Source organism: Cibotium barometz, chromosome 15, assembly GCF_041138505.1.
Source record: "Cibotium barometz isolate CiBa-2024 chromosome 15, ASM4113850v1, whole genome shotgun sequence".
In the NCBI taxonomy this organism is placed as follows: Eukaryota; Viridiplantae; Streptophyta; class Polypodiopsida; order Cyatheales; family Cibotiaceae; genus Cibotium; species Cibotium barometz.
The window spans coordinates 39,349,300-39,376,162 of record NC_141060.1 but is presented as its reverse complement, the minus strand read 5'-3'; the positions used below and the strand labels follow the sequence as shown (position 1 = coordinate 39,376,162).

Here is a 26,863-nt window from a genome sequence, read left to right as displayed (position 1 = left end):
CTTGAGTAACTAACTGGTCTGTTCCACCCCGTATTTCCTTAAGTCTATTGACATGAAATACAGGATGAACTTTCACATGAGAAGGCAAATCCAATTCATATGCGATTGAACCAATCCGTCATGTAATACGAAATGGTCCACAGTATCTAGGGGATAATTTCGGAGATCGACATGTCTGTAAAGTCTCGCAATCTTTCGGAACTCGCAAATACACCATCGTTCCGTCAGAGAACTCTTTGGGTAAACGATGTCTATCAGAATAAAATCTGTCTCGGTCTTGAGCACTTCTAATAGATTCCTTCGCAACTTGTAACCGTTCTTACATATCTTGCAAAAAATTACGTGCTGCATCATGCTGAAGTCCTAAGAATCCCACTGTAACATGTGATCTAGGTTGAAAACCATACATAAGCATGAAAGGACTAAAACCTGTACTCATATGCTTAGTACTGTTATATGCAAATTCTAACATAGGAAGATAATCCTCCCATGAACTTTGCCTTTTGGATACATATGCTCAAAGCATATCCTCCAAAACTGATTAACTCTTTCAGTCTAGCCATAAGATTGAGGATGATCTGAAGAACTCAAATTCAAAGTTGTTTCCAACTTCTCAAAAACAAGTTTCCAAAAATCACTCCTAAACTTAGAGTCCCTATCACTGACTATGTCATGTGGTAACCCGTACAGTCTAAACAATTGCTCGATAAACTGCCTTGCTAATTGTGTAGCTGTAATGGTCTTCCGGGTCGGTAAAAATCTAGCCATTTCTGTCAAACGATCTACCACAACCCAAATAGAATCGTGGCCTTGATGTGTTCTTGGCAATCCGGTAATAAAATCCATGGAAATACTTTCCCATTTATTACCTAGGATTTGCAAAGGATGCAACAACCCAACCTGTCTAAAGCATTCAGCTTTATTTGCTTGACAAACTTCACACTTGAGAACATAATCTTCTGCATACCCTTTCATCTTTGGCCAATAAAAAGTGTGTTTCACTAACGATAATGTCCTGTGTACCCCAGGGTGTCCAGCAAAAGGAGCATCGTGACACTCCTTAAGAATCTTGGACCTAATGTCCGAGATCTATGGTACACAAATTTTGTCATTACGGAATAGTAAACCATTCCGAATCATCCACTGGCCTCCTGCAGCCTGAATGGTAGGCTGTTCAGTCATCGAGTTTTGGTCAATCAATGAGCTCCCGTCTTGGATCTTCTGCCAAAATGGACCAAAATAACTATTAGTTCTGCAAAGCCCTCTCAATGACTGAAATAAGTCAGTAGAAATCTCGGTGAACGACAAAGTATTCACCTCTCTAATTCGACTAAGCGCATCTACAACACTGTTCATGGACCCTTTTCTATAACGAATCTCAAAATCAAAATCTTGCATTAATTCAGTCCATCGAGCTTTCCTTCCTCTCAAATCATCCGCATCACACATACTTGATTGACTGATAATCAGTCAATACCACAAACTTGGAACCATATAAATAATGTCTCCAAACCTTGAGAGCGTGAACCACAGCATAAAGCTCCTTCCTCAAGGGTTGGCCAACGAAATTGAGTGTCGTCTAGCTTTTTACTTTCAAAAGCAACAGGTCTACCATCTTGAAATAGAGCAGCCCCGATGGCATAGTCACTGGCATTTGTTTCAAGAACATACAGCCGACTAGGATCGGGTAAAGCTAAGATAGGTGCTTCCTTGACTTTTTCTTTCAAAAGTCTGAAGGCCATATCCAGATCGTTATTCCAAGTGATAGGCTGATTTGACTTACATCCACGACCTTTCAACAGGTCGGTCATCAGTAGTGTGAGTTGAGAGTACTCCCGCACAGATTTCCAAAGAAAAACAACAAAACCAAGAAAAGAACGAAGTTGTTTCACTATTCGCGGTATAGGCCAAGCCAGAACCTTCTGGACTCAGTCACAGTCAATGCTCAATCCATCTCTATTGATCTTGTGTCCCAAGTAAATGATATCTGTCATGAAAAACTCACATTTGGTACTAAGCCCGATGGCAGTTCCTTAGGAAATACATCTTGAAACGAATCAAGTATCTTCTGTAATTCTTTGCTTTCAAATACACTTAATTCATTGACATCCATAGAAGGTATGAGAAATAAAGAAAGTGGAATCAATACACAATGGAAAGCGGTATACAAAAAAGAATCCATTATATTTCCAAAATCAACTGTATTTACAAGAGGTCCCTAAGAGGGATGTATACAATCACCTAAGATACTATACTGGGTGTTTCTATGTTCAAAAGAAAAAATATGACTAGACCAATCTATCTGGACTTGAAGAGTCTTAAATCATTCAATCCCTAATAACAAGTCTACATGTTCTAGATGCATAATATAGCATTCTAGAGTATCTTTGTAGCCCTGGATCCGGATCGGTAGCGTCTCCACCTTTCGATCCCATACTTGCCGACCCGCAGGTAAGCGTATCTCATAGGTATAATCGCTGGGTGTTGTGTCAAGACCCAATTTCTGCACAAGTTTGTAATTAACAAAATTGTGTGAGCTGCCAGGGTCTAGAAGAACGTGGAATCTACGACCATTCACTTCTCCATAAACTCGGAGAAGATCATGCAAGCCAAAAACTTTAGAGTTGAACACACAATCAGAACATGTACTAGGACGAGAAAGTACAGTAACTGACGTACCTGTCAGACAACTAGTTAGCTGCCTTTGGCTTGGGTCCTGCGTTGGTCTTTACACCCTTTTGCTTCGGGCACTCGTTACACATATGTCCTTTTTCTTCGCAGATGAAGCAACGTCTCTCCTTCTTGAGCTTCAAAGCCTTAAGGAGACGTTTCTTCTTCGCTGGGGTCGAAGTTGAATTCTTCGAAGGTTGGTCCGAAGACTTTCCTTCTGTCGTGCTAGCCATCGGTGCGGATAACTTCCTTTTGTGCTTGTTCCCCGCTCGGTAACGGGTTTAGACTTGGAAGAGACCATTGTATCATCATAGATACGAGCTCAATGAATGGCCTCGTCCAAAGTTTTGCATTTGTTATTTTTAACCTGTAAACGGTATGAGTCGGGTAAACCGGCTACGAAGAAACCCAAAAGAGTTGTGGAATCCATCTTTGTAGCTTTCATCTGCAAGTCCCTAAATTTGTGGAGATAGACCTCATAAGTGAGGTTCTGCGAGGCCATGGTCAAAGTAGTAAACCGGGCAACAACATCATAGTCATCCTCTTTCTTGAGGAATTCTTTCTTAAAGACGTCTTTGAACTGTGCCCAAGTCGTTGGTTTAGAGTTGAATTCCTTCCACCAAAGCAAAGCTTTGCCTGAGAGGAAACCTACTGCAGATTGGATCTTTTTCTATCATCATATGGATGAAACTGAAAATGGACTTGCCACTTATGTAACCAAGTGTCCACTATCTCCTTGGTACACTGCTTTTACTCGCCCCCAAATTGTTCCGGAGTAATATTGGGGCCTAAAGCACATGCCAAAGTATCCATACCCGAAAGAGTAGATAGGATAGTGGTCAACAAAGAGATGGAGTTTTGTAAAGCCTGCATCTACGCGGCAATTTGTGCTTGACGTTCCGAGGAAGAAGCTTCGAGAGCAACTTTAAACTCTTGGAAATCTGATTTTGAAACATAATCGTCGAAAAGATCGGCATCGGTGGCTTCCGTAGCCAGCAGGTCTTCACGTTCGAGAATGGGCTCCAACTCGCGAGACTCTATGTGACTAATGACTAACCTTGGCCACCCTTTTATAGGCTCTTGGCCACTCATCGGACGTCCACACTTGAACGCCCGCCTGTCCATACTTGGGTGTCCGCCCATTAGTCTATCCCAATCAGCCTGCCTAGCTCCAAGCTTCCCCAAACCTCGAAGCTAGTCTTGTGTGCGTGTAGCACACGGTAGATACACACTGTGCACATGACATTAAGAGGGTGTTCACACATGCCTACACACTAGCTCTGATTCCCAACAGTTCAGATTTAAGGAGAATATCATAGGTGTTTGCATATCTCCCAGCGTGGACTTGGTAAACTTGGGAGCGTAGTGAGGAATGTGTTCCATTTCTTGCTAATGGGAGGGAGCACTCTTAGAGGGGTTAAATAATATCTAGACATTATACCTGTTTGACATAAGCAATGATGTCACAGAGATGAGCCTCTAAAGCTATAAAAGCAATGTACTTGGTGAAGGTCATTATCACATCCATCATTGAGTCGTGACTCGTGCAATACTCGTGACGTAGCTGAGGGAGACCTCTCTGCCATACTCGTTAGCCCCATGCTTGATATTTTGGAGAGTGGTTTACCATCTATTGGGGGCTGATGCTCCTCTCATGTTCCATGTTCCTTGTATTCCATGATGAGATTCCATGGACAGTTTTTGTATCACCCTAGTGAGATAGCTTTGTTTTGTTTCTATTTTATTTTCCGTTCCATGATGAGATATGCCATGGCTCATCATGGATCACTTTGGTCTCATAGGCCCATTGGGTCTTTAGTTGACGCTTAATATATATTTCTTTTTCTTCTCTCTCTCTCTCTCTCTCTCTCTCTCTCTCTCTCTCTCTCTCTCGTCAGAGTTATATTATTATTCTGGTTAATGTACAATCGACCATCTGGTCTTCATGTGACTTCCCGGATGGCCACTCCAAAGTAACAGCTACCTATCCTCTGTCAGTCTATGAAGCATGATGACCAGAGGTGGCACGAATGGTCTACATCCACTGTACAATTTGATCCTTTTCAAACAATCCATCCAACTTAGTTGAGGATAGCTGCCATAAGAGCAGTCCTCTCACCCTAGCTATGTGAGCAAGAAATCCTGTCGCCCCATCGAAAACAAAAGTATTTCTAGTCAGTCATATATGCCGGAGTCCAATCCATCAAAAAAAGTGTAATAAGTGACCCATCTCCGGTTAAGTAATCCCATGAGGAGTTCTTCCAAAACCCCAACCCCGAATCTGTGATCTCGTATTAGTATAGCTGTCCATACTCAACCAATGTAATCCCATAATTTCCTGGCCAAAAGTGTAACATGCAGCGGAAGTATTCGTAATTTGAAGATCCTGTCACACAAATACTCACACCGTCTTCTGTATCCTGAGTTTCGCGAGTTTAGCAATCCACTTTAAGACTTCAAACTTTAAGAGATTTGAGAAAGGGAGAGAGAGAGATGGAAACTGTACACCATATGGGGTCCCGAATTACCCACCACTGAAGGGCCCCTATCCCGTTACCGGAATAGTATTTGCTTTATTTCTTTAAAGAGACTGACGGCGGTGGACTGACGATAAGCCAAACGCAAGATCTAAGAAGACCAAGAGTAGGGCTGAACTGTACACAGCTGTAGAAGCACCAATGATGACCAATCTTGAGCCTATGCACTATTCCCAATGGATGTAGGAAGGCTGCAAATCTGAGGCTGAGTGAAGGGGCTGATTGGGACTATTCTAGACTATGTATGAATCCTGAAAATGAGTATGAATGCTGAGTTTTACCTTCACCAAGTGGCTGTAGCAAAACGATGCCTATGAGGATGCTAAAAACTGTATGAATGCTGAAAACGCAAGGGGTACTGAAGGCTGAATGCTGTAGATGCTGCGTTTTACTGCATGAAGGCTGAATTGCTCAAGCGTTGATGCTCCTATATGCTGATGAGGAAAACGTTGAAGGCTGATGTGCTGAATTCTGCAATCGCTTATGCTCCTTGTGCGGAAGGCTCCAAGCGTTGAGTGCTTCAATGCTGAATGAGATATGAATGAATGAATGGACGATATGCTCAGCTATTTATATGGACTTGAGATGCTGGTCGGCTGGCACAGAGCTGGCCGACTACATCAATCCTGGAAAAAATATATAAATGATGTAAAAATGCCCAATAAATGCTGTAAATTATGGGAATAATGCTAAATAAATTCTGATGACTGCTAGATGATATCTGAAGGCTTCTGCAATGGTCTAGATGGCCTACATGCATATGGGATGAATGCTATGCATAAATGCACACGTGTCTTGATGCAAACTCTAAGGCTTCTACATGCATGAATGCATCTCTTCAAGTGGGTTAGGGGACTTGGGCTGACTAACTGACTGTCTAAGGCTGAGAATGACCTACATAGCTGTCATGTGCACAGTGAGTATCTACCGTGTGCTACACGCACACAAGACTAGCTTCGAGGTTGGGGAAGCTTGGAGCTAGGCAGGCTGATTGGCGGGCTAAGTTAGGGATAGACTAACGTGCGGGCACCCAAGTATGGACGGGCGGGCGTCCAAGTGTGGACGCCCGATGATCGGCCAAGAGCCTATAAAAGGGTGGCCAAGGTTAGTCATTAGTCATGTAGAGTCTCGCGTGATTTGTGAGAGCTCTATGGTCTGGAGCCTGGATCTAGTGCAGACGTGCACCTGCTTTATGCAGCCGAGGCCGGCAATAGTCTCGAGGCCCGCGAGAGCGGCCAAGCCCAGGCGCAGGCTGGCGCAGGCAGCCATGGACACCCGACAGCAAGGCATCCGCCAACAGCAAGTCAGGCGACGGCAGCAGACAGGCCGGCAGCGCTAATTCCAGGAGAGGGAAAAAAAACAATAAAAGCATTCACGTCGATTTGGATTGCATTTGTTTTTTTTTTTTTTAGTTTAAACTTTTTTTAAAAGAGTTTAAAGGCCCCCCTAATGTTTAAAGGTGTTTGTTCAAAATTGCTCTCGAAGCTTGTTCTTCGGAACGTCAAGCCGCGCAAATGCAAGCTTTGCAGAACTCCATCTCTCTTTTGACCACTACCCTATCTACTCTTTCGGGTATGGATACCTTAGCCTCTGCTTTAGGCCCCAACATTACTCCGGAACAGTTCGGGAGCGAGCAAAAGCAGGCTGCAGCGTACCAAGGAGATCGTGGACACTTGGCTACATAAGTGGCAAGTCCATTTTCAGTTTCATACATATGATGATGGAAAAAAGATCCAGTTAGCAGCAAATTCCTCTCAGGCAAAGCTTTGCTTTGGTGGAAGGAACTCAACCCTAAGCCAACGACTCGGGCACAATTCGAAGACATCTTCAAGAAGGAATTCCTCAAGAAAGAGGATGATTATGATGTTGTTGCCCGGTTTACAGCTTTGACCATGACCTCGCACACCTCACTTATGAGGTCTATCTCGAGAAGTTTAGGGACTTGCAGATGAAAGCTACAAAGATGGATCCCACAACTCTTTTGGGGTTCTTCGTAGCCGGTTTACCAGACTCATACCGTTTACAGGTTAAAAATAACAAAATGCAAAACTTTGGACGAGGCCATTCATTCAGCTCGTATCTATGATGATACAACGTCCCTTCCAAGTCTAAACCCGTTACCGAGCAAGGGAACAAGCACAAAAGAAAGTTCTCCGCACCAATGGCTAACACGACTGAAGGAAAGTCTTCGGACCAACCTTCGAAGAATTCACGTTCGACACCAGCAGCAAAGAAGAAACGACTCCTTAGGGCTTTGAAGCTCAAGAAGGAGAGACGTTGGTTTCATCTGCGAAGAAAAAGGACACATGCGTAATGAGTGCCCGCAGCAAAAGGGTGCAAAGACCAACGCAGGACCCAAGCCAAAGGCAGCTAACCAGTTGTCTTTGATAGGTACGTCAGTTACTGTACTTTCTCGCCCTAGTACATGTTCTGATTGTCTGTTCAACTCTAAAGTTTTTGGCTTGCATAATCTTCTCCGAGTTTATGGAGAAGTGAATGGCCATAGAATCCACATTCTTCTAGACACTGGCAGCTCACACAACTTTGTTAACTACAAACTTGTGTAGAAATTTAGTCATGAAACGTCACCCAATGATCGTACCTATGACATAACCCCTACCTACGAGTCGGCAAGTATGGGATCGAAAGGTGGAGATACTACCAATTCAGATTCAGGACTACAAAGATATTCTGGAATACTATATTATGCACCTAGAACATGTAGACTTGTTATTAGGGATTGAGTGTTTTAAGACTCTTCAAGTCCAGATAGATTGGTCTAGTCATATTTTTTCTTTTCAGCATAGGAACACCCACTATAGTATTTTAGGTGATTGTATATATCCCTCTCAGGGACCTCTTGTAAATACAATTGATTTTGGAAATATAATGGATTCTTCGTTGTATACTGCTTTCCATTGTGTATTGATTTCACTTTCTTCATTTCTCATACCTTCTATGGATGTCAATGAATTAAGTGTATTTGAAAGCAAAGAATTACAGAAGATACTTGATTCATTTCAAGATGTATTTCCTAAGGAACTGCCATCGGACTTACCACCTAAAAGGGTAGTATATCATCGTATTGACCTGATCCTTGGTGCCCATCCTGTCAGTATTCCACCTTACATGATGAGCCAAGCTGAGGAAGATGAGTTGGCTAAACAACTCGAAGATTATTTGAGGATGGCCCAGATCCGTCCAAGTAAATCACCTTGGGGGTGCACCTGTGTTGCTTAGGAGAAAGAAGGACAACACCTGGAGAATGTGTATAGATTACAAGAGATTGAACAAGCTGACAATTAAGAACCCTTATCCTCTCCCTAGATCAGATGACCTGATTGACTGGTTAGCAGGAACGAAATATTTCACGAAGATAGATTAACGTACTGGCTATCACCAGATACGTATTCATGAAAGGCATGTCGAAAGAACCGCCTTTCAGACTAGGTATGGCCATTACGAGTTTCTCGTATTACCTTTTGGATTAACCAATGCTCCAGCAAATGATGAACGATCTTTTTCGTGAACATTTGGGGAAATTTGTGGTGGTGTTCCTGGATGATATTTTGATATATAGTCGTACTCTTGAGGATCATCTTAGACACCTCACGACTATCTTATCTATTTTAAGACAGAATCGACTATATGCTAAATTAAGTAAATGTGAGTTTTTTATGACAGACATCATTTACTTGGGACACAAGATTACTAGAGATGGATTGAGCATTGACTATGACCAAGTTCAGAAGGTTCTAGACTGGCCTATACCAAGAACAGTGAAACAACTTCGTTCTTTTCTCGGTTTTGTTGTTTTTCTTCGGAAATCTGTACGGGAGTACTCTCAGCTCACACTACTGATGACCGACTTGTTGAAAGGTCGTGGACGTAAGTCAAATCAGCCTATCACTTGGAATAACGATCTGGATATGGCCTTCAGACTTTTGAAAGATAAAGTCAAGGATGCACCTATCTTAGCATTACCTGATCCTAGTCGGCCTTATGTTCTTGAAACTGATGCCAGTGACTATGCAATCGGGGCTGCTTTATTTCAAGATGATAGACCTGTTGCTTTTGAAAGTAAAAAGCTAGACGACACCCAATCTCGTTGGCCAACCGTTGAGAAGGAGCTTTATGCTATGATTCATGCTCTCAAGGTTTGGAGACATTATTTATATGGCTCCAAGTTTGTGGTATTGACTCATCAGTCAATCAAGTATGTGTGTGATGCGGATGATTTGAGAGGAAGGAAAGCTCGTTGGGCTAAGTTAATGCAAGATTTTGATTTTGAGATTCATTATCGGAAAGGGTCCATGAATAGTGTTGCAGATGCATTTAGTCGAATTAGGGAGGTGAATACTTTGTCGTTCACCGGGATTTCTATCGACTTATTTCAGTCATTGAGACGGCTTTGCAGGACTGATAGTTATTTTGGTCCATTTTGGCAGAAGATCCAAGACGGGAGCTCATTGATTGACCAAAACTCGATGACTGAACAGCCTACCATTCAGGCTGCAGGAGGCCAGTGGATGATTCGGAATGGTTTACTATTCCGTAATGACAAAATTTGTGTACCACAGATCCAAGACATTAGGTCCACAGGAGTGTCACGACGCTCCTTCCGCTGGACACCCTGGGGTACACAGGACATTATCGTTAGTGAAACACACTTTTTATTGGCCAAAAATGAAAGGGTATATAGAAGATTATGTTCTCAAGTGTCAAATTTGTCAAGCAAATAAAGCTGAACGCTTTAGACAAGCTGGGTTGTTGCTTCCTTTGCAAATCCCAGGTAATAAATGGGAAAGTATTTCCATGGATTTTATTACCGGATTACCAAGAACACATCAAGGCCACGATTCTATTTGGGTTGTGGTAGATCGCTTGACAAAAATGGCTAGATTTTTACCGACTCGGAAGACTATTACAGCTATGCAATTAGCACGGCACTTTATCGAGCAATTGTTTAGACTGTACGGGTTACCAGGACATAGTCAGTGATAGGGACTCTAAGTTTAGGAGTGATTTTTGGTGGAAACTTGTTTTTGAAAAGTTGGAAACAACTTTGAATTTGAGTTCTTCAGATCATCCTCAATCTGATGGCCAGACTGAAAGAGTGAATCAGATTTTGGAGGATATGCTTCAAGCATATGTACCCAAAAGACAAGAGTTCATGAGAGGATTATCTTCCTATGTTAGAATTTGCTTATAACAGTACTAAGCATACGAGTACAGGTTTTAGTCCTTTCATGCTTATGTACGGTTTTCAACCTAGATCACCTGTTACAGTGGGATTCTCAGGACTTCAGCATGATGCAGCACATAATTTTTTGCAAGATATGCAAGAAATGTTACAAGTGGCGAAGGAATCTATTAGAAGTGCTCAAGACCGAGACAGATTTTATTCTAATAGACATCGTTCACCCAGAGAGTTCTCTGAAAGAACGATGGTGTATTTACGAGTTCCGAAAGATTCCGAGACTTTACGGACAGGTCGATCTCCGAAATTATCCCCTAGATACTGTGGACCATTTCGTATTACACGACGGATTGGTTCAGTTGCATATGAATTGGATTTGTCTTCTCATGTGAAAGTTCATCCTGTATTTCATGTCAGTAGACTTAAGAAGTACTGCACGTGTTCTAATGCAAACTCTAAGGCTTCTACATGTATGAATGCATCTCTTCAAGTGGGTTAAGGGACTTGGACTGACTAACTGACTAAGACTGAGAATGACCTATGTAGCTTGTGCCTGACTTATCCTGGACTGAGAATTACAATGGAGTCACGGCGTACGACAATTATCATCCTAAAAAGGTATTAATAATGTACAATGTTACACTGATGATGATGAGCCATCTTGTCACCATGCACTACAATGCAGAGTGCATGTAACAAAAAGACATGAGATAAACAAGTGGAAAGTTGTCTCCTCAGAGGTAGACTAGTGGGATGCAATGGGTTGCACAAAAAGTGCAGTTGAAGATAGCCTTGTCACATTCCATAAGGTGATTACAATACTTAATGCGGACTTCCAATCGCCACCACAGGATATGATTGCCATCCTCATTGATGAGAATCATCATCTTAGAGAGCCTATGGACGCTGGAATTGAAGCAGACAAGCCTTCACATCAAAGATGAAAGGCAAGGGAAAACCAAGCAGAACTAGAAAATGCACTTACTAGAAAAAGCTTGGACACTGCAAAGACAGATGCTTTAAGCAATGACCAAGGAGTAAGCTGAAGATCGTGGAACTCTAGTAGCAAAAGAAGAAAACAAAGATGAAGATATAACACAGACATCCATGACACCAAAAAAGACCCTTACAGTGATGAATAATCTTTCTCTTGATGAGAGGAAGATTACGACTAGGCTTTTTAAGTATTTTTGTATGCATCAAGGGTTCTCTACTAGGAATGTCCCCCAAATCTAATAAATAATCTTGTGTGTTTTTTTAATTCTTGTAAGCCTTGTTTTCTATAAAAGACTCCTTGTTTACAACATATCCCTACTTAGGTTCAGGGGGAATTGCTTTGGAAACTAATGTAGACATAGTCATGTGTGGTCAAGCTCTTATATTAGGTCTGTCAAGAGAGTTTGGAGTGTTGACACAATGTGATCTTTTGTATCATGTGTTACAGTTTAGAGCCCAAATCACCATGGCTAATGAAGGTTATCTAAGGCATCTCCACCTTCACTCCGAAAGGGGGTTTATTGGGAATCAGAGCTAGTGTGTAAGCATGTGTGAACACCCTCTTAAGGTGTGAACACTGTTTTGTGTTTTTGTGTGTGTGAACCCACTCTTAGAGTGGTTAAATAATATCTAGATATTATACATGTTTGACATAAACAATGATGTCATACAGAGGAGCCTCTAAGGCTATAAAAGCAATGTACTTGGCGAAGGTCATTATCACATCAATCAATCAACCATCATTGACTCGTGCAATACTCTATCTTTGAGCATTCTCTCTCTTTCTTTTTTCGTAATAGAAGATATATTACCAAAAATGGCCACATGGCCGCCATGTGATGTACTAGCTTTCCCTCACTAATTACTCCAAACCACAGAACCACAGGTGTAGCTCAGTGTACCCTCATCCAATATATAGCCGTGTCATTCTCCACGAAATGAGCATTCTCTCTCTCTCTCTCTCTCTCTCTCTCTCTCTCTCTCTCTACACACAATGAATATTTACTATCCACCTTAGCTCAGTCAGATTCTACTAACCCTAACTCTAATAAGAACTCATTGGTTTGCTGGATTTCTAGCTGGTTATCAACCTCCAATGGCTGCTCCTACAGGCTTCTCTAAACGGCTGACGGCTGAGAGGGGCTGAATGCAAAAATGAGGAGCCTAGGGCCATGCATAGGTGACCAATCTGTCTGCCAGCAGTAGAGGACACCATGGCCTAACTTGCTCATTCCACTTATTGAACTGAAAGCTTGCATTAACTCGAGTGCATGCCTATCTGTCACATCACTAATTGACTGCACCTTTATAGATTAGGGCTCAGAATGGTCTGCTTTAACATAATCTACCCTGCACTTGCATCCAAAGCCTGATGGTGTCTGGAAGCTTAGGATAATTTTTCTAAAATGGTCCACTTTATGGCAATTGAAGCACCTGTTTTCCTCGAAATGGCATTCCGTCTCGTTTTCTTACACAAAACTAAAAGCCCTTTTCTCCTTGTTCCGGGTGGTCTTATCTTCTTTCTTGATGGATTTCTGATCCGGATATTGTGGGCAAGATTGCACAGGGCATGTCTCTTCTTTGCATCCTCCTAAGCAAATACCTCTATGCAAATGTTAAGGTCTTAACAAATGCACCCGTTCCAATCCTTGCACAGAGCACTAGAATTCCCTCACAAGTCTATTCTCAAAGGCCTCGAGCTTGCTCTCATCCGACTCGAGCATTCAATATCCCAACTGCTAAACTCGATGGAAAAAATTATCTCAGTTCTATCCTTCTTTTTCTGCATGCTTCTCCTGAACACTATCCTCAGTCACTTCAACGCAGGTGACTCTTCATTTCAATCCCACGCCTATATGTCCACTCTACCTCAAACTGTCTCCCGCAGGTGACTGCATCTCCATCTCAATAGATGGACCCTAAAGTACTCTGGATTTTACTTTGCGCTCACCCACCTTGAAGTATGACACAGAATAATTAACGCAAGAACCATGAGCTTTGATTAAACAGGTACAGCAAGCCACTTTATCCGGAATCTCTGAACCAACCAGTCCATAAATGAACTCGATCCAAGAATCAGGGCCTGGTCACCAAAAAATTGTTACATGTGATCCAAGAGTGAACCGGATGTCAAGACAGCATGAAAAAAGTTAAAGACTAGCTGCCGAAAGGATCGACAGGATCAATGTACTACATAGACCCTGTGTGTACAATAAAGTAGGCAGCAGAAGAACCACATATGTTCGGGCTCATAATGTGTCATCCTCCTCATGGACGATGTACCTGGCCTCAATATCAACCACCTGTGCAGCTGCCTCTCTATATCACTGAAGCAAGTCCCACATCTGGAGTTGGCAAGTGGAGGGTCCAGATCGCCCGGAGTGGGGGCATCTGGCTCTCTGGGGGGACTGTGCTCTCTCTCGGAGGACTTTTCAGGTGTGAGATACCAGCCTGCCGTGGGTCTGGAGGGCACTCACTCCAAGGGGATCCCAGCTCTATCCTGGTCGAGGAATCTCGTACAGGCTGAGTGTCTGCTGGGGCTCTCTGCTAGGAGCCAGAGAAGTCAGTGATACATGTATATATGTATCCCGCATCTTGGGCCCCAGGAGTCTGTCTCTCTGGTGTCTCAACTCCAGTAGATGTAGTCCCAAGCATCTCTGATCTCTGTAAAATGCATCAACAGTGTGACGAGGGCCCGAATCCCTCCCCCTAAGGGGACAGTGGTAGTGTCATCGTATCTGTTAGTAAACTGGGATTTAAGTATGTATGCTCCTCAGAGTATTCACAATTGTCTATGCAAAAAGAAGTGAAAAATGCAGTTACTGATTTTCCGACAGTCACTGACCTTTCTCTTGAGAATCTGGGCAGCAAAGAGGTGGACCTCAAAGTCACAGAGCAGGTAAGGAGAGTCAGCAGTAAGGATGCTGGTGGCCACCTCCCAGGCAGCATCAGTGTGCTGGAACTGCACAAGCCACTGGTTTGCAGCTACCCTGTTGCACGAGTGCACATCATGGTTCAGCACCTGCACTGCCTGTGCCACTTGCAATTGCAGCTCCATACTTTTCACTCGCTTGCCTACCCCACAGCTTTTTCTTCATAACCCTAACAACCCATTTGGGAAACCCTAAAAACCAGATTGAGAAGATGCCCACTTCACTCTTACTTGCCCCCTTTAAAACCCATGTAGGAACTGCTCACTTCATAGGCCTTGCCTCCCCTTCACCAAAACAGCTTTTTCTTCATACCCCTTGGAAAAACTAAGAACCCAACTAGAAAAATGCCCAGTTCACTATCTTTGCATCATCAAAGGGTACTAGATTAAACTCAGCTTCCCTCCAGATATAGCTTTTCCTTTTGTACACAGAGCTGAGAATAAGCTGATACAACCAAGGCGAAAAAGCGGGCTTAAATCGTTTAATATAATCAAACTTAGCGAAGCAGCGCCTCGGGATCAGTTCACATGTTTTATTGTACAAGTATGATATCTATGTAGCTATGTTAATTAACAAGGTGCCAGCTGTTCTTTTTCATGGGATCAATTAATTTTGAGAGTAAAGTTTTCAACAATGGGTTTTTTAGTTTAAATAACTTATTTAATCTCCATATATAGCAAACTATCCCAAATCAATAAGGCCCCTTAACATATAAGGTATACCTTAGACCCTCCCCCTCCTCCTCCCACCTTATTCACTATTCATGCAAACAGACAAGCAAACACAGGCTCCTTCCTCCCCCATCAGGTCCCCCAATGCTCCTCTCTTTCACGTGTGCATCTCAGGTAACTCCTTACAAACAAAAGGAGCCTGCTGAATTGTAATGGGGATTTATGGTATGATCCAGGTGGCTTTACTAAGAGCTACGTAAGGAGAGACATCGCCTTCTACATTGAGACTCATCACCTCCTGTGAGGGATACCCAAGGTGTCAAGGTATGTATGAGAGCATGTTTATAGGGGCCAAACTTCTTGGGGGGGTTATGTGGCTCAAGAGGTGTGGCATGTTTATTTCGACCTTCCTTGCTCACATGTGTAGAGCACTCATAGTGGTTAGAAGGGATAAGGAGGCCAAATTTATGTGGATGTGTGCTTAGCTAAGCCTTGCTTTTAGATTTTGCATATTGCACCTCCCTAGCTTAAGAAATTTGCCTTCGCACATAGGGTGGACAATCCCTTTGTTTGTAGACATTATGGAGTGATACAATTTTTTGCATTCCAATTATTAGTCATAGGGGGGATTATGCTAGTGTGGTCACCTATGGAGACATGCCACGTATGGGGTACCAATGCCGAATAAAAAACCTAGCAACATCCTCAACATTCATGTTAGCCTTGCAAGGGATAAGCATAACAAATTTGCTAAAACGATCGATAATCATCAAACACTTCATATTATGCTTACCTAGAATAGGAGACAGGTTCATCTTCATGAAATCCATCAAAATATCTTGAAAAGCTCCTTTGAGAATGGGTAAAGGCTATAACAACCCTATATTCTTCCCACAAGAGGAGCTTTCACCTTTTAACAAACCAGACATTGTTGCGCATGAGTGAACACATTGCCTCATTCTTAGCAAATGAAATTGTCGCTCTAACTTCTCTAGAGTCGAGTTCTTACCCCTATGTGATGGCATCGTGGGCAACGTGGAGAAGAGTTGCTTGGAAGTTTTTCAATACACAAAGTTGACCTTTTAATACACAAAGTTTTTCAAGAAATGGCATGGTCCAGCGTCTAATGCATGTTCTCACTGAGTATCGAATTCCACAAAATATGTGTACTTGTGCTTTATTTCATCTAGTCTCGTACCAACAAACTCCATCCGTGTGGATTGGATCTGGGACACGGTTCCTTTCTTGGTTAAGGTATCGGCCCTGGGTTGGCCTTGCCTGCAATTACTCGATCATTCCACCAAACTATTGGAAAATCTGGCTCCAACAGTGTTACAGTCACTCCAATTTATGCTTGGCATTGTTTAAAAACAACACAAAGCTTGGTGATTTGTGTAGACCTCAAAGTCGCACCCATAAAGAAAATGTTTCCAATGCTTGAGGGCCTATATCACCTCAAGGAATTCCAGGTCTCATAAACCGAGTAATTCTTTTCTCTACAGGGATCAGCTTACAAGACATGTAAGCTACGTATGCCCATTTGGTTGCAAGACCACTCCGATAGTGATGTTACCCATATTAGTGATCACTTGAAATGGGTCATAGCAGCAGGCTGACGCTAAACAAGGAGCCTCAAATATGCAACCTTGAGGTCCTTTAAAGCCTACAAACCCTAAGGGGTCATCTTGATATGCCTCCGCATGCCTTTAAACAGATCAGTAAGAGCCTGCCGAGACGTTGTAAAACTTATCGCATGCCAAATACCCCCCCCCCATAAACAACCTAGCATCATATGCTATTTTTAGAATGAGGCTCCTGTCGGGGGCGGAAGCGACATCGGCCTCCTGCATGGGGCGGGGTCCACACACTCGGGGCCTCGCCCGCGGATGTCCGGGACGAGAGCCCAGGCGGCCCCTCCCCGAGACCGGGCCCGGAAGACTTCCCTCGCCCGGAAGGCACAGGCGATTCCGCCAATTGGGAAAAATCTTCTAACGGGGAAATTACTCTAACGAGTCAAGTCTTAACTAGATAAACTGATCTGACCAAACCTGAAGTCACATGGTCAGATCAAGAAGAGACTTGCACTTGGTCCATGGAATCACCGCTTTTTTCTTCATTTTACGAGGCACAGTCGATGATCCCCTCCCACAGAACAAGGTCTTCTCAGGATTTAAAACTAAATAACGTAACTAAAAAATAGCTATCCCACTCTAATTTAACCTAATGGAGCTCAATGCTCAAGTTTTTAGAGTGGATTCCACTCCTAATCATAATTGTTGCTAAGTTAATCCTTAGATCAAAGCAATGAAATCTAAGGCTCTTGGGCTCCAATTTCATGCGAAAAATACACAAACTAACTTATTTAATGATCCAAAAATATATATTTTTTAGAGTCTAACCTCCCAATCAACAATGGGAAATATTTCCTAATATCTTGGAATAGATGGATAAACGGAGCTAGTCCTTGGCGGCAGCACCAAATATGTTGAAGTTTTGAGCTTACCTTAGCCTTGCCAAAGCATGCATTATTGGGTCTTGCCTTCAAACCATAAATATAACTTCACTATAAAGAACCACCTGAGATCACACCAGAGTATTATGTCCTACAAAATAGCATGCTAGTACCAGTGCTTCAAACCACGGTACAGTGGAAGGGAAAATACATAAACTCAACTATGAGAAGGGGACTCATACAATGTTTCTATTGTAATGGACCTCATTGAGTAGCGGAGTGTCCTCCGAAAAATGTAGCTAATGCTGGTCAACCTTAGCCAATAGCGGCACAGACCCACACCATGCCAACGTTTTCCTGTGTCAAATGTGGTGGTGATCATTTGATTAAGGACTACCCTTATTGCAATAATGGTAACTCTACATCTATCCATGCCACAATTAGGACTCCTGGTATAGTGAGGATGACTAGTATAGTGTGGTCACCTATGTTGATGACTGGTATAGTGAGGATGACATTCATGAGGTGAGGATTCTTCTTAAGAAGAACTTTGAAATAAAACATTTGGGTGAGCTGCAATACTTCCTGGGTATAGAGGTGATTACATCATGTGATGGGATTTGGATTTTGTAGAGGCAATATGCTTTGGACATAATGTCCAAGTATGGGATGACAAGGTGTAAACCAATCTCAGTGAGCAAAACGTGAGGTTGTCTACAGATACATGTGACTTCTCGGAGGACCCTACTATGTATAAGTGCATGGTAGGTAGTTTGATTCACATGACTATCACACCACACCAAATTTGAGCTATTCGGTTGTTTTATTGGTGTGTACATTGGGTTGGTAGTGTCTCAGACAAGAGATCTACTAGTATTTTTATGTTTTCTTTTAGGAGTGTTATTGTTAGCCAAAGCAATGAAAAGCAGTCAATAGTTGCTTTATTGAATAGAGAGGTTAGTATAAGGGTGGTTGTGGTGACAACATGTGAGAGGTAGCTTGGTTACACAAGCTACGTGCAGATATGGGTGAACCCATGGACAAGACATCTATCATTTACAGTGACAACATGAGCAGCATACAATTTACAACACAAGTAGCATACAGTTTTCTAGCAATCCATTGAGGTGCATTATCATTTTGTGAGGGAGAAGGTTCTAGCAGGTGATGTGGGTTCAGTTTATGTTAGCACGTGGGTGACATCTTCATGAAGAGAATCTTTGTAGGTTTAGAAGCTTACTTGCAGTTTTTTTTGCTCGAGGGAGAGTATTCAAATATTGAGCTCAAACTAGTGTAGATATGGATAACACCTCTGCAACTTATGCCACTAGCGAGGTTATGCTTGATATGCCACCAATGGTTTACAAGCTGTATGACAACAGTCGCTTTAGTTTACTAGAGTTATGGCATAGTAATAGTGTCGTATGTTTAAGTAGTAGAGTACTTTTCCATATAGTATGTGCTCTCTTATGTGTGCGTGCGTGCATGTGAATAAATTTGCTTGCAAAGGAGTGCTCAATCTCACCCTCTCTCCATATTCTTCTCAAAAGTCCCCCAACATGAGAATTATGAATGTATACAAACAAAGGGATTATCCATGAGACCAAAAGTGATACGATGCACGAACAATTGGGATGCATGTGCATGCGTATGATTTCCATGTAAATTCAGTCATGCTTTCAAAGATGGACCCTAGAGAAATGGGGCTACAAAATCATCTGAAGACGCATGACATGTTACCACTTTTCTAGACATGGGGGGCTACATATGAGCTACTTATTTAAAATGGGATGTCCTACTAGCCTTATTTGCTTCCTACACAAAGGGGAGTCAAGCATCTTGGATTACTTGATGGGATCTCTTGTTCTTATATGTAGCACATCCAAGATTTTACCATCCCACCACCACCCATTAGGGCTGACACCTTTGCCCCACAGCCCCCTCGGGTGCCCTTACCCACTTTCACTTGCATTCAATTCCTAGACCATGTCTTTGAAGATGATCTCTCTCACTGCATTTATGACCTTGATCTCACAATACCCATTTCAGTCCTCACATCATAAGTTTCTTCCAACATCCATGATTCAACTCAAGTCACTTTCCTCCACACCGCTTGTTCTATCGCTAAGCACCTGGTGGAATGGGTGGTATATGATCATGAATGCAAGAACACATGCTTCACCTCCTATAGAAACGTGCGAGCTAGTGAACCTTAATTTTCTAGAGCACAAACAACCCGGATGCCTGGGTCATTAAAAAAAAAAGAGAGACCCCCCCACACCCTAATATGAGAATATGATGGGCATCGTCTCTATGATGTGTTGAATCAACCCACATCACATATGCCACACATCCCACACTTCATGGCTGCCATCCTCCTCAACACTACCAATGTCACTAGGGCCCTACTAAAGCTACATAATGGATCTTCACATGGAACACTTTGTACGTCTCTATGATGTGTTAAATCAACCCACATCACATAGGCCACACATCCCACGCTTCATGTCCGCTATCCTCCTTAACCCTACTAATGTCACTAGAGCCCTCCTAGAGCTGCATAATGGATCTTCACGTGGAACACTTCGCATATGGGCATAACATTCTAGCCCCCATTCTCGCAAAACTCTTTAGTAGTAGAGCCTTGCGCGTGAAGGCTTCTCGCCCCCATATACCCCATCCATAAAGTAGGACATCCAACCAACCTAAATAACTTGAACACCGTGATAGGCCACATAGTGTCTCAGATTTGTGGGGTGGTTCTAGATGCTAGGGTTAATTATATGGCCAAAAATGGAGCCCTAGGCTAGGGAGGGTGTAGAAGGAATGAGTTTTATGGAAAAGAATAAAAAAAGGGAGCCCTAGGCTAAGGAGGGTGTAGAAGGAATTATTTTTATGGAAAAGAGGCACGGAAACAGAGCCCTAAGCTAGGCAAGGTTTAGGAGGAATTAACCTACTCACATATTTACTCTTGGAGCAAGCAATTATTCAAGAATTACCCTAAGCTAGGCAGGGATTACCCTATCTTTACTCTTGGAGCAAGCAATTACTCAAGAAGCAAGGGCACAAAAACAATATGTGTATTGTTGTTTTGTGGATTTCAAAAAGGCTATATACTTTATTCTCCAATCTTAACTTTTGGACCACTTATAAGAGTTCCAATTTCCATTGATGGACATGGTATGGGGGTGATGAATTGTGATTGGACACTTGGAGGCTTCTTACATCGATGGGACTATCGTAATCAAACATGGCTTCCCCCTCTCTCCTACACTATTTGTGTCACTATCCAATGCCTCCTCAAATCCCCCTAGAAGGGACATGCCTTTTACTTTAACCTTAATGCCTATTAACCATTGTTTTAGGTATTTCCAATTTGAAATACCCTGAACCTTATTTATATGCAAACCTTTCACATATAAATAATCTTTCTAGTCTTACCTTATAGTGTTTCCTGTCAGTTTCATAACATGATCCGTCGAGAGGCCTCCATCAACATGTCGACCATGAGATAACACTTTGAAGGGAGCCTCGCTAGGTCAGAGGGAGTGGTCGGGACTGTCTGAGGGAGACTCGGAAAGAGACCAACATGGGGGGGTGGGAGAAGATGGTGGAGGTTACAATCGGCCGAATAGGTGGTGGTGATGTTGAGAGAGAAGGTGGTAGAGGAATGGCCATCACTGGAGAGGTAAGGGAATACGAAGCTAATGGCAATAGAAAGACTGGTGGTGATGGAGATTGTGCCCCTGAGGAATGCTGAGAAATGTGGTGCCAAAGAGCACAAGGAAGAGGTTGGGAGTGAGTAAGGTACAAGGTCACCTAGCAAGTTGCCACATCATCAAAGCTAATTTATCCCATATGAGCTCTCAAGAAACTTAGTAGCCACCTCATATAAAAGGGGCACCTTTAAGCAATGTAAACACATTCAACTCATCTCAAGCAATCAACCATTGGAGAATTTCTAAGTAAGTCTCCTGTGCATTATTTATCTTACCATTTTTAGTTGTGCATTAAGTTAATTATGCTTAGGTTTAGCTTTTGTCCTCCTTAGCAAGCTAGCTTGCTCTAGATCCATGAATCTTATCATAGTATCAAAGCGAGCCAGCAAGGAGTAGGAAACTTGCATTAGCATAGGTCTTGCTTAGGTTAGGTCTCTTCCTTCTTTACTCTCATAAGCGGCTTCCAAAGAAGAGTTGCTGTGAGTAGGATTGAAGAAGAAGGAAGGAGTAGTCTTGCATTTGAAGTTTCTCAAGGTACATAGGACAAGCTGCATAGTTCTCAAGTAAGGGAAGCTAAGAGGAGGGAGCAAGAAAGATTATGGTAGGAAAAGCTTGCAGAGACTCAAAGAATTGCACAGCACACAAGGCGAAGTCAAAGTAAGAGCCAGATTCCAAGCCTTCATTATTGCTCACTCTTTGCTTCATCATCTATTGCAAAGTTGAGCAAGCCAGTAGCTGCCCGACCTTTGCCAAAGGCATCCCAAAGAGAAGGCTAAAGTGGGCACCCCATGTTCAATCTCATCTGAGCCATCAACATAAAGGCGCCATCAACAAGCTGACATCTGTCGTGCACAGCCCAACCCAAAGCGACTGCTTCACGTGGCCAAGCCCAGCACTAGTAGTTACCAAAAGAGCTTGCCTCCAACTTAGCAAGTAAGAAGTGTGAAGCATTAAAAAACAACAGCACCCATGCTGTGTTGTCTACAAGAAGCGGCGACAACACCCTGCATCTAGCGCCATGCTTTTTTTTTCAAGATAAGCCTTCATTGGACGCATTGACTTCCAAAACTGCATCAGCATAAATAGACAATAAAAAAAGCTCCATGTAAGCACAAAAATCAAAAGTGCCACCACTCCCACAATCAACTGCTGAAAGAGCCAAGAAGATCAAGTCCATAACAAAAATGTGAATGAGGCCAAGAAGCATACGGCCAAAGAGCCAATGTTGGAAAAGAAGAAAAGAATTCAAGGAGAAAGCCAAAAAGGTGTAGAAAACCATGAAGTCAGCAAAAAGGAAAACTCTAGCCACTCACTACCCACGCTAACATTGTAAAGGCCACCAAATGAGTAGGCCAAAAATCATTTGAAATGTTGTAACACTTGACCACCTGAGAGTAGCCAAATATGCACCCAGGGGGAGTGAAAAACAAACCACCTCCAAGTAACCTTTGAGCTAGAGAATGTCCAAGCCAAAAAGAGCCTCTGAGTCATCCAACCAAGTTAGAATTAAGGGGGGGACCTCACTCTTAGAGATGACCTCTAGGCCTCAAAGATAGGTCAAGTCACCATCAAGGGGGGGTGAAAATATGTCGTAAAAACCTTGCATCCGGCTACCTTAAATAGCCCAAAGATTTGGCACCAAGGGGGGGTGTTGAGAAATGTGGTGCCAAAGAGTACAAGGAAGAGGTTGGGAGTGAGTAAGGTACTTAGTAGCCACCTCATATAAAACAGGCACCTTCAAGCAATGTAAACACATTCAACTCATCTCAAGCAATCAACTATTGGAGCATTTCTAATAAGTAAGTCTCTTGTGCATTATTTATCTTACCATTTTTTGTTGTGCATTAAGTTAATCATGCTTAAGTTTAGCTTTCGTCCTCCTTAGCAAGCTAGCTTGCTCTTTGGATCCATGAATATTATCAAGGAAGTAGGTGCAACGGCGGGTGGGTGCCGGATGGTCGATGGCGAGGCTAGTGGGTGGTGGCATGGGTGTTGAGGGGTGTCAATGATGAGGGTGAAGAAGGGACTACAGTCAATGGGGGAGAGGTCGATGACCAGGGCAAAGATGGCAGCTCCTTAAGGATGCGAGCCCGTGTGCGAGGTCGAAAGGGGGAACCAGGGTCCGGCGAGGTATGGCACTTAGGATGAGCCACCGAGTGTGTAAAAATAGCGTGCAATGTGTGTTGTGAATAGTGGACCACCAAAACATAAAGCTGATGTACGTGTAGAAGTTAGACGAGTGGGGGGAGCGGAGGACAGTGGAGATGAGTGCAGCCCAGTAAAAGGGACGAGTGGTGTAAAAAGAGAGGAGTGCATCAAATAGGGGAAGGCAAAGTACTCTTGGCTAGGGATGAGGGGCGAGTTGGGTGAGGAGACAGTAAATGAAAGCATGTGGGGGGTGAAGCGAGTTGGTAGACACCAAGGTGCTTGTGTAGGGAGATGATGGGGGATGCAGGGTCATGAGGGGATTTCTGTTGAGGAATCATCCTAGGGTCTGATCCCTGGAGGTTAAGGAGCCAGTAATCCTCCAGAATCCTAAAATACCCCATCCTGTGCATGCTTGGGAATGGTGGGAAAATGAAAGATCTCAGCTATGTAGGCGGTGGTGGTGAGGAAGGGAATGCGCTTGGTGGTAAGGTCCACCAGGAAGGAGCGACATAAGTCCTCGGACACCGTGGTGAATTCTAAGGAATCAAAATGAGCCAACCCTATTAGGGCAAGCTCATATGATGCTAAAACTCGAGATAAAGAAGGACCTAGAGGGTGGCGATGATACCTCAGCTGCGGAGGCCACAAGAGAGGTGGGCCACGAGTGGGATCTGAGAAGGTGAGGCAACGTTCGGTGGTGGGATGGAAAGGAACGACACTCCTGAGGTGGAAGTCAACCCATGGGTGCAGGCCCACCAACTGCTGCTCTACTGGTTGTTAAGGTGGTGGTGATGGGGCACTCCTCCATGGTGAGACGACAGGGATAGATGACAGATGGATGACGGACGACGATAGATGGCTGCAAGCGTGGGGTGAGAAAGCAAGAGAGACAGGTAAAGAAGGGGGTCGATGAGATCAAACAAGGGGGTGGACTATGAGGGAGAGAGAGATACAGAGATGAGGGGGGTTGGATGGTGAGAGATAGGGAGTGGGGTTGGTCAAGTGGTGAGTCGCAAGGTGAGGGAGAAGCTGGGGTGGGGTGGCATGCGCAGGAGAGAGACGGAGTGGGTGTGGTGGAGGAGAGGGAGAGAGGGGTGGTGGGGTGCACCCTTGCAGGGGAGGGAGAGAGGGGGTGGAGTGCATAGGAGAGAGGGAGAGGGGGTGGTGGGGTGCACCCTTGCAGGGGAGGGAGAGAGGGGGTGGAGTGCATAGGAGAGAGGGAGAGGGGGGCTAACGGGGTGAGTAGGCCAAGGGGGAAGAGGGGGGTGGCCAACGAAGGAAAGGGGGAAAGAGGGGGTCGAAGGAGAGGGGGGGTGAGTGGGGTGAGTAGGGAGAGTAGGGAGAGAGGAGGGGTGATCGGTGGGGGGTGCGCAGAGAGAGTGAGGAGGAGAGGGTGGGGGGGTGAGAGGGAGAGAGATAAGGGGGGGTGTGTGGTCGGTGAGGTGAGGGGGTGAGTGACGGTGGGGGATGCGCAGAGGGTCGCAAGATACAGTGAGGGGGGCATGCTGGGCATAGGGGGGGTGCACATCAGAGAGGAGAGGGGGGTGACAGGTGATGCGGGTGAGAGATAAGGCGGGGGGTGTGATTTGTGAGGTGAGGGGGTGAGTGACGGTGGGGGAAAGCGTTAAGGGGGGGGTGTGGTCGGTGAGATGAGGGGGTGAGTGACGGTGGGGGAGAGAGATAAGGGGGGTTGTGTGTGGTCGGTGAGGTGAGGGGGTGAGTGATGATGGCGGAGAGAGATAAGAGGGGGGGTGGCTACAAAGGAGAGGGGGGTGGTGGTCGGTTCAGGTGGTCGGTTCAGGTGGTCGGTTCAGGAGAGAGATAAAGGGGGGGGGAAGAGACATTTCTCTTTTGTTTTTGTTTGTTTTTGGGTGCGTTTTATTTTGTTTTTTTGTTTTTTTTTTGTACAATAATGTCCATGGCATATCTCATCATGGAATGGAAAATAAAATAGAAAGAAAACATAAACATAGCTATCTCATTGGGGTGATATAAAACTGTCCATGGAAACTCATAATGGAATACTAAGAACATAGAAACATGAGAGCAACAACACCTCTCTGAGTAGATGGTATACCACTCTCCAAAATATCAAGCATGGGGCTAATGAGTATGGCCGAGAGGTCTCCCTCAACTATGTCACGTGGAAAGGTAGCTCGATGGGGCGGTGGATCATGTCCTGGATTTGGAGCTAATGAGGTGATCATGGCCGATGGGGGGGGGGGGCGAGGGCATCGGGCACGCTAGAGTGCAGAGGCTCGGTCTGAGGTAATTCCTCTCGACGGGCGAGGTAGGTCCAGAGCAGCTCGCGGAGGGTCCACAAGATCCACTATGTCGATGTCCTCCACCTCTTGTGTGTCCCTGTGTCTGTGAAGCTCAAGCAGGAAGAAGCCTATGGTCCTGGAAGTCAATGATCCTGGAGAGTGGACCAAATCCCTCACAAAATAGACAGTGAAACCTCCCACAGATCTCATAGTATACTGGGTAGCGGCATAGAGAGAGAGAAAGAGAAGGAGATGAGGGGGGGTGTTGTGGAGGGTGAGAGAGAGAGAGTGAGAGAGGGGGGTGACGGTGAGGAGGTAAGAGGAGAGAAGTGAAAGGGAGAAAAGAGAAAAATACTAAGAAAAGCAATAAAGTGTTAAAGAAGATTTTTAAAAAAAATAAAAAATAAGAATATGTACAACCGTTGTCATCACGACATCTTGGCTTGACCCCTTGCCTGCCTGTCATACTGGTGGAGGAGGCCAATACTTCTTTACTCTCTATCTGTTCACCAACGGGAGGGAGGTACCTTGGAGAGTTTCTAGTTGCACCACATCCATGGGTAAGATTTCCACTACCCGGAAGGGACCCATGACAAGCATACACCAACTTCCAAGCCTTTTTTAAATATTTAGAATTGTAGACCAAAGCCAAATCACCTTCAGAAAATTGAGAAAGTCTCAAGTGTTGATCGTGCCACGCTTTGCGCCGAAGTTGCTTCACCTCTGTGGCCCTCCAACCGAGTTGGCGGGTCCGAGACTTCAAGCTGCTCCTGTTGAGTGGAGTATGCGGGGTGATAGGTGGGGGCCCTAGGCTGCCCCACTCTCAATGATCCTACATTAAATTTTAGGACCGCCTGGGCACCTTTTCCCTCACTAGGAGGTTTTTTTTCCCCATGCGTATGTACACCCTCTTATCTACTCATTTTGGGGTGTGTACTTATCTTTTGTATCTGGTACACATTTGTTGATTCTAATAGTTTGTGTGCTCTCAAGCTTCTCTACCTTGTGTGTGTGCATTGTTGTAACCCTAACCCTAATTCCAACAAGGGGTATCAGAGCTAGTTTCCTTGACACTTGATCTAGTAGTTTGCCTCCCTCCTCACGACCCTATTTTTCTATCTCTCTCCGATTGAGATACCCTCTTAGGAGAAGAAGGTGTATACTGTAGTATGCTGTATACAGAATTTTTAGGGTCTACGGTGCGATTGGGGCGCGTTTTGGGCACCGCAAGGTTTCTACAGACGTTATGGAGAGGCGTCATTTTGGATTGGTT

At 44.0% G+C, this 26,863-nt stretch overlaps 1 protein-coding gene across 4 annotated transcripts in view; it reads right to left on the bottom strand.

The window, feature by feature from the left end:
- The window catches only part of LOC147631285 (ARM repeat superfamily protein), a 202,063-nt gene extending 187,186 nt beyond the window's left edge, over positions 1-14,877 (bottom strand). For all 4 annotated transcript variants that reach the window (XR_015267554.1, XM_086809654.1, XM_086809655.1 and 1 more), the window contains exon 1: positions 14,249-14,877. Coding sequence is in view for 3 of the 4 variants with exons in the window: in XM_086809654.1 (XP_086665780.1) it covers positions 14,249-14,461 (213 nt within the window). In the remaining variant the exon portion in view is untranslated. The remainder of the gene's footprint in view (positions 1-14,248) is intronic.
- Positions 14,878-26,863: the final 11,986 nt, after the last annotated feature.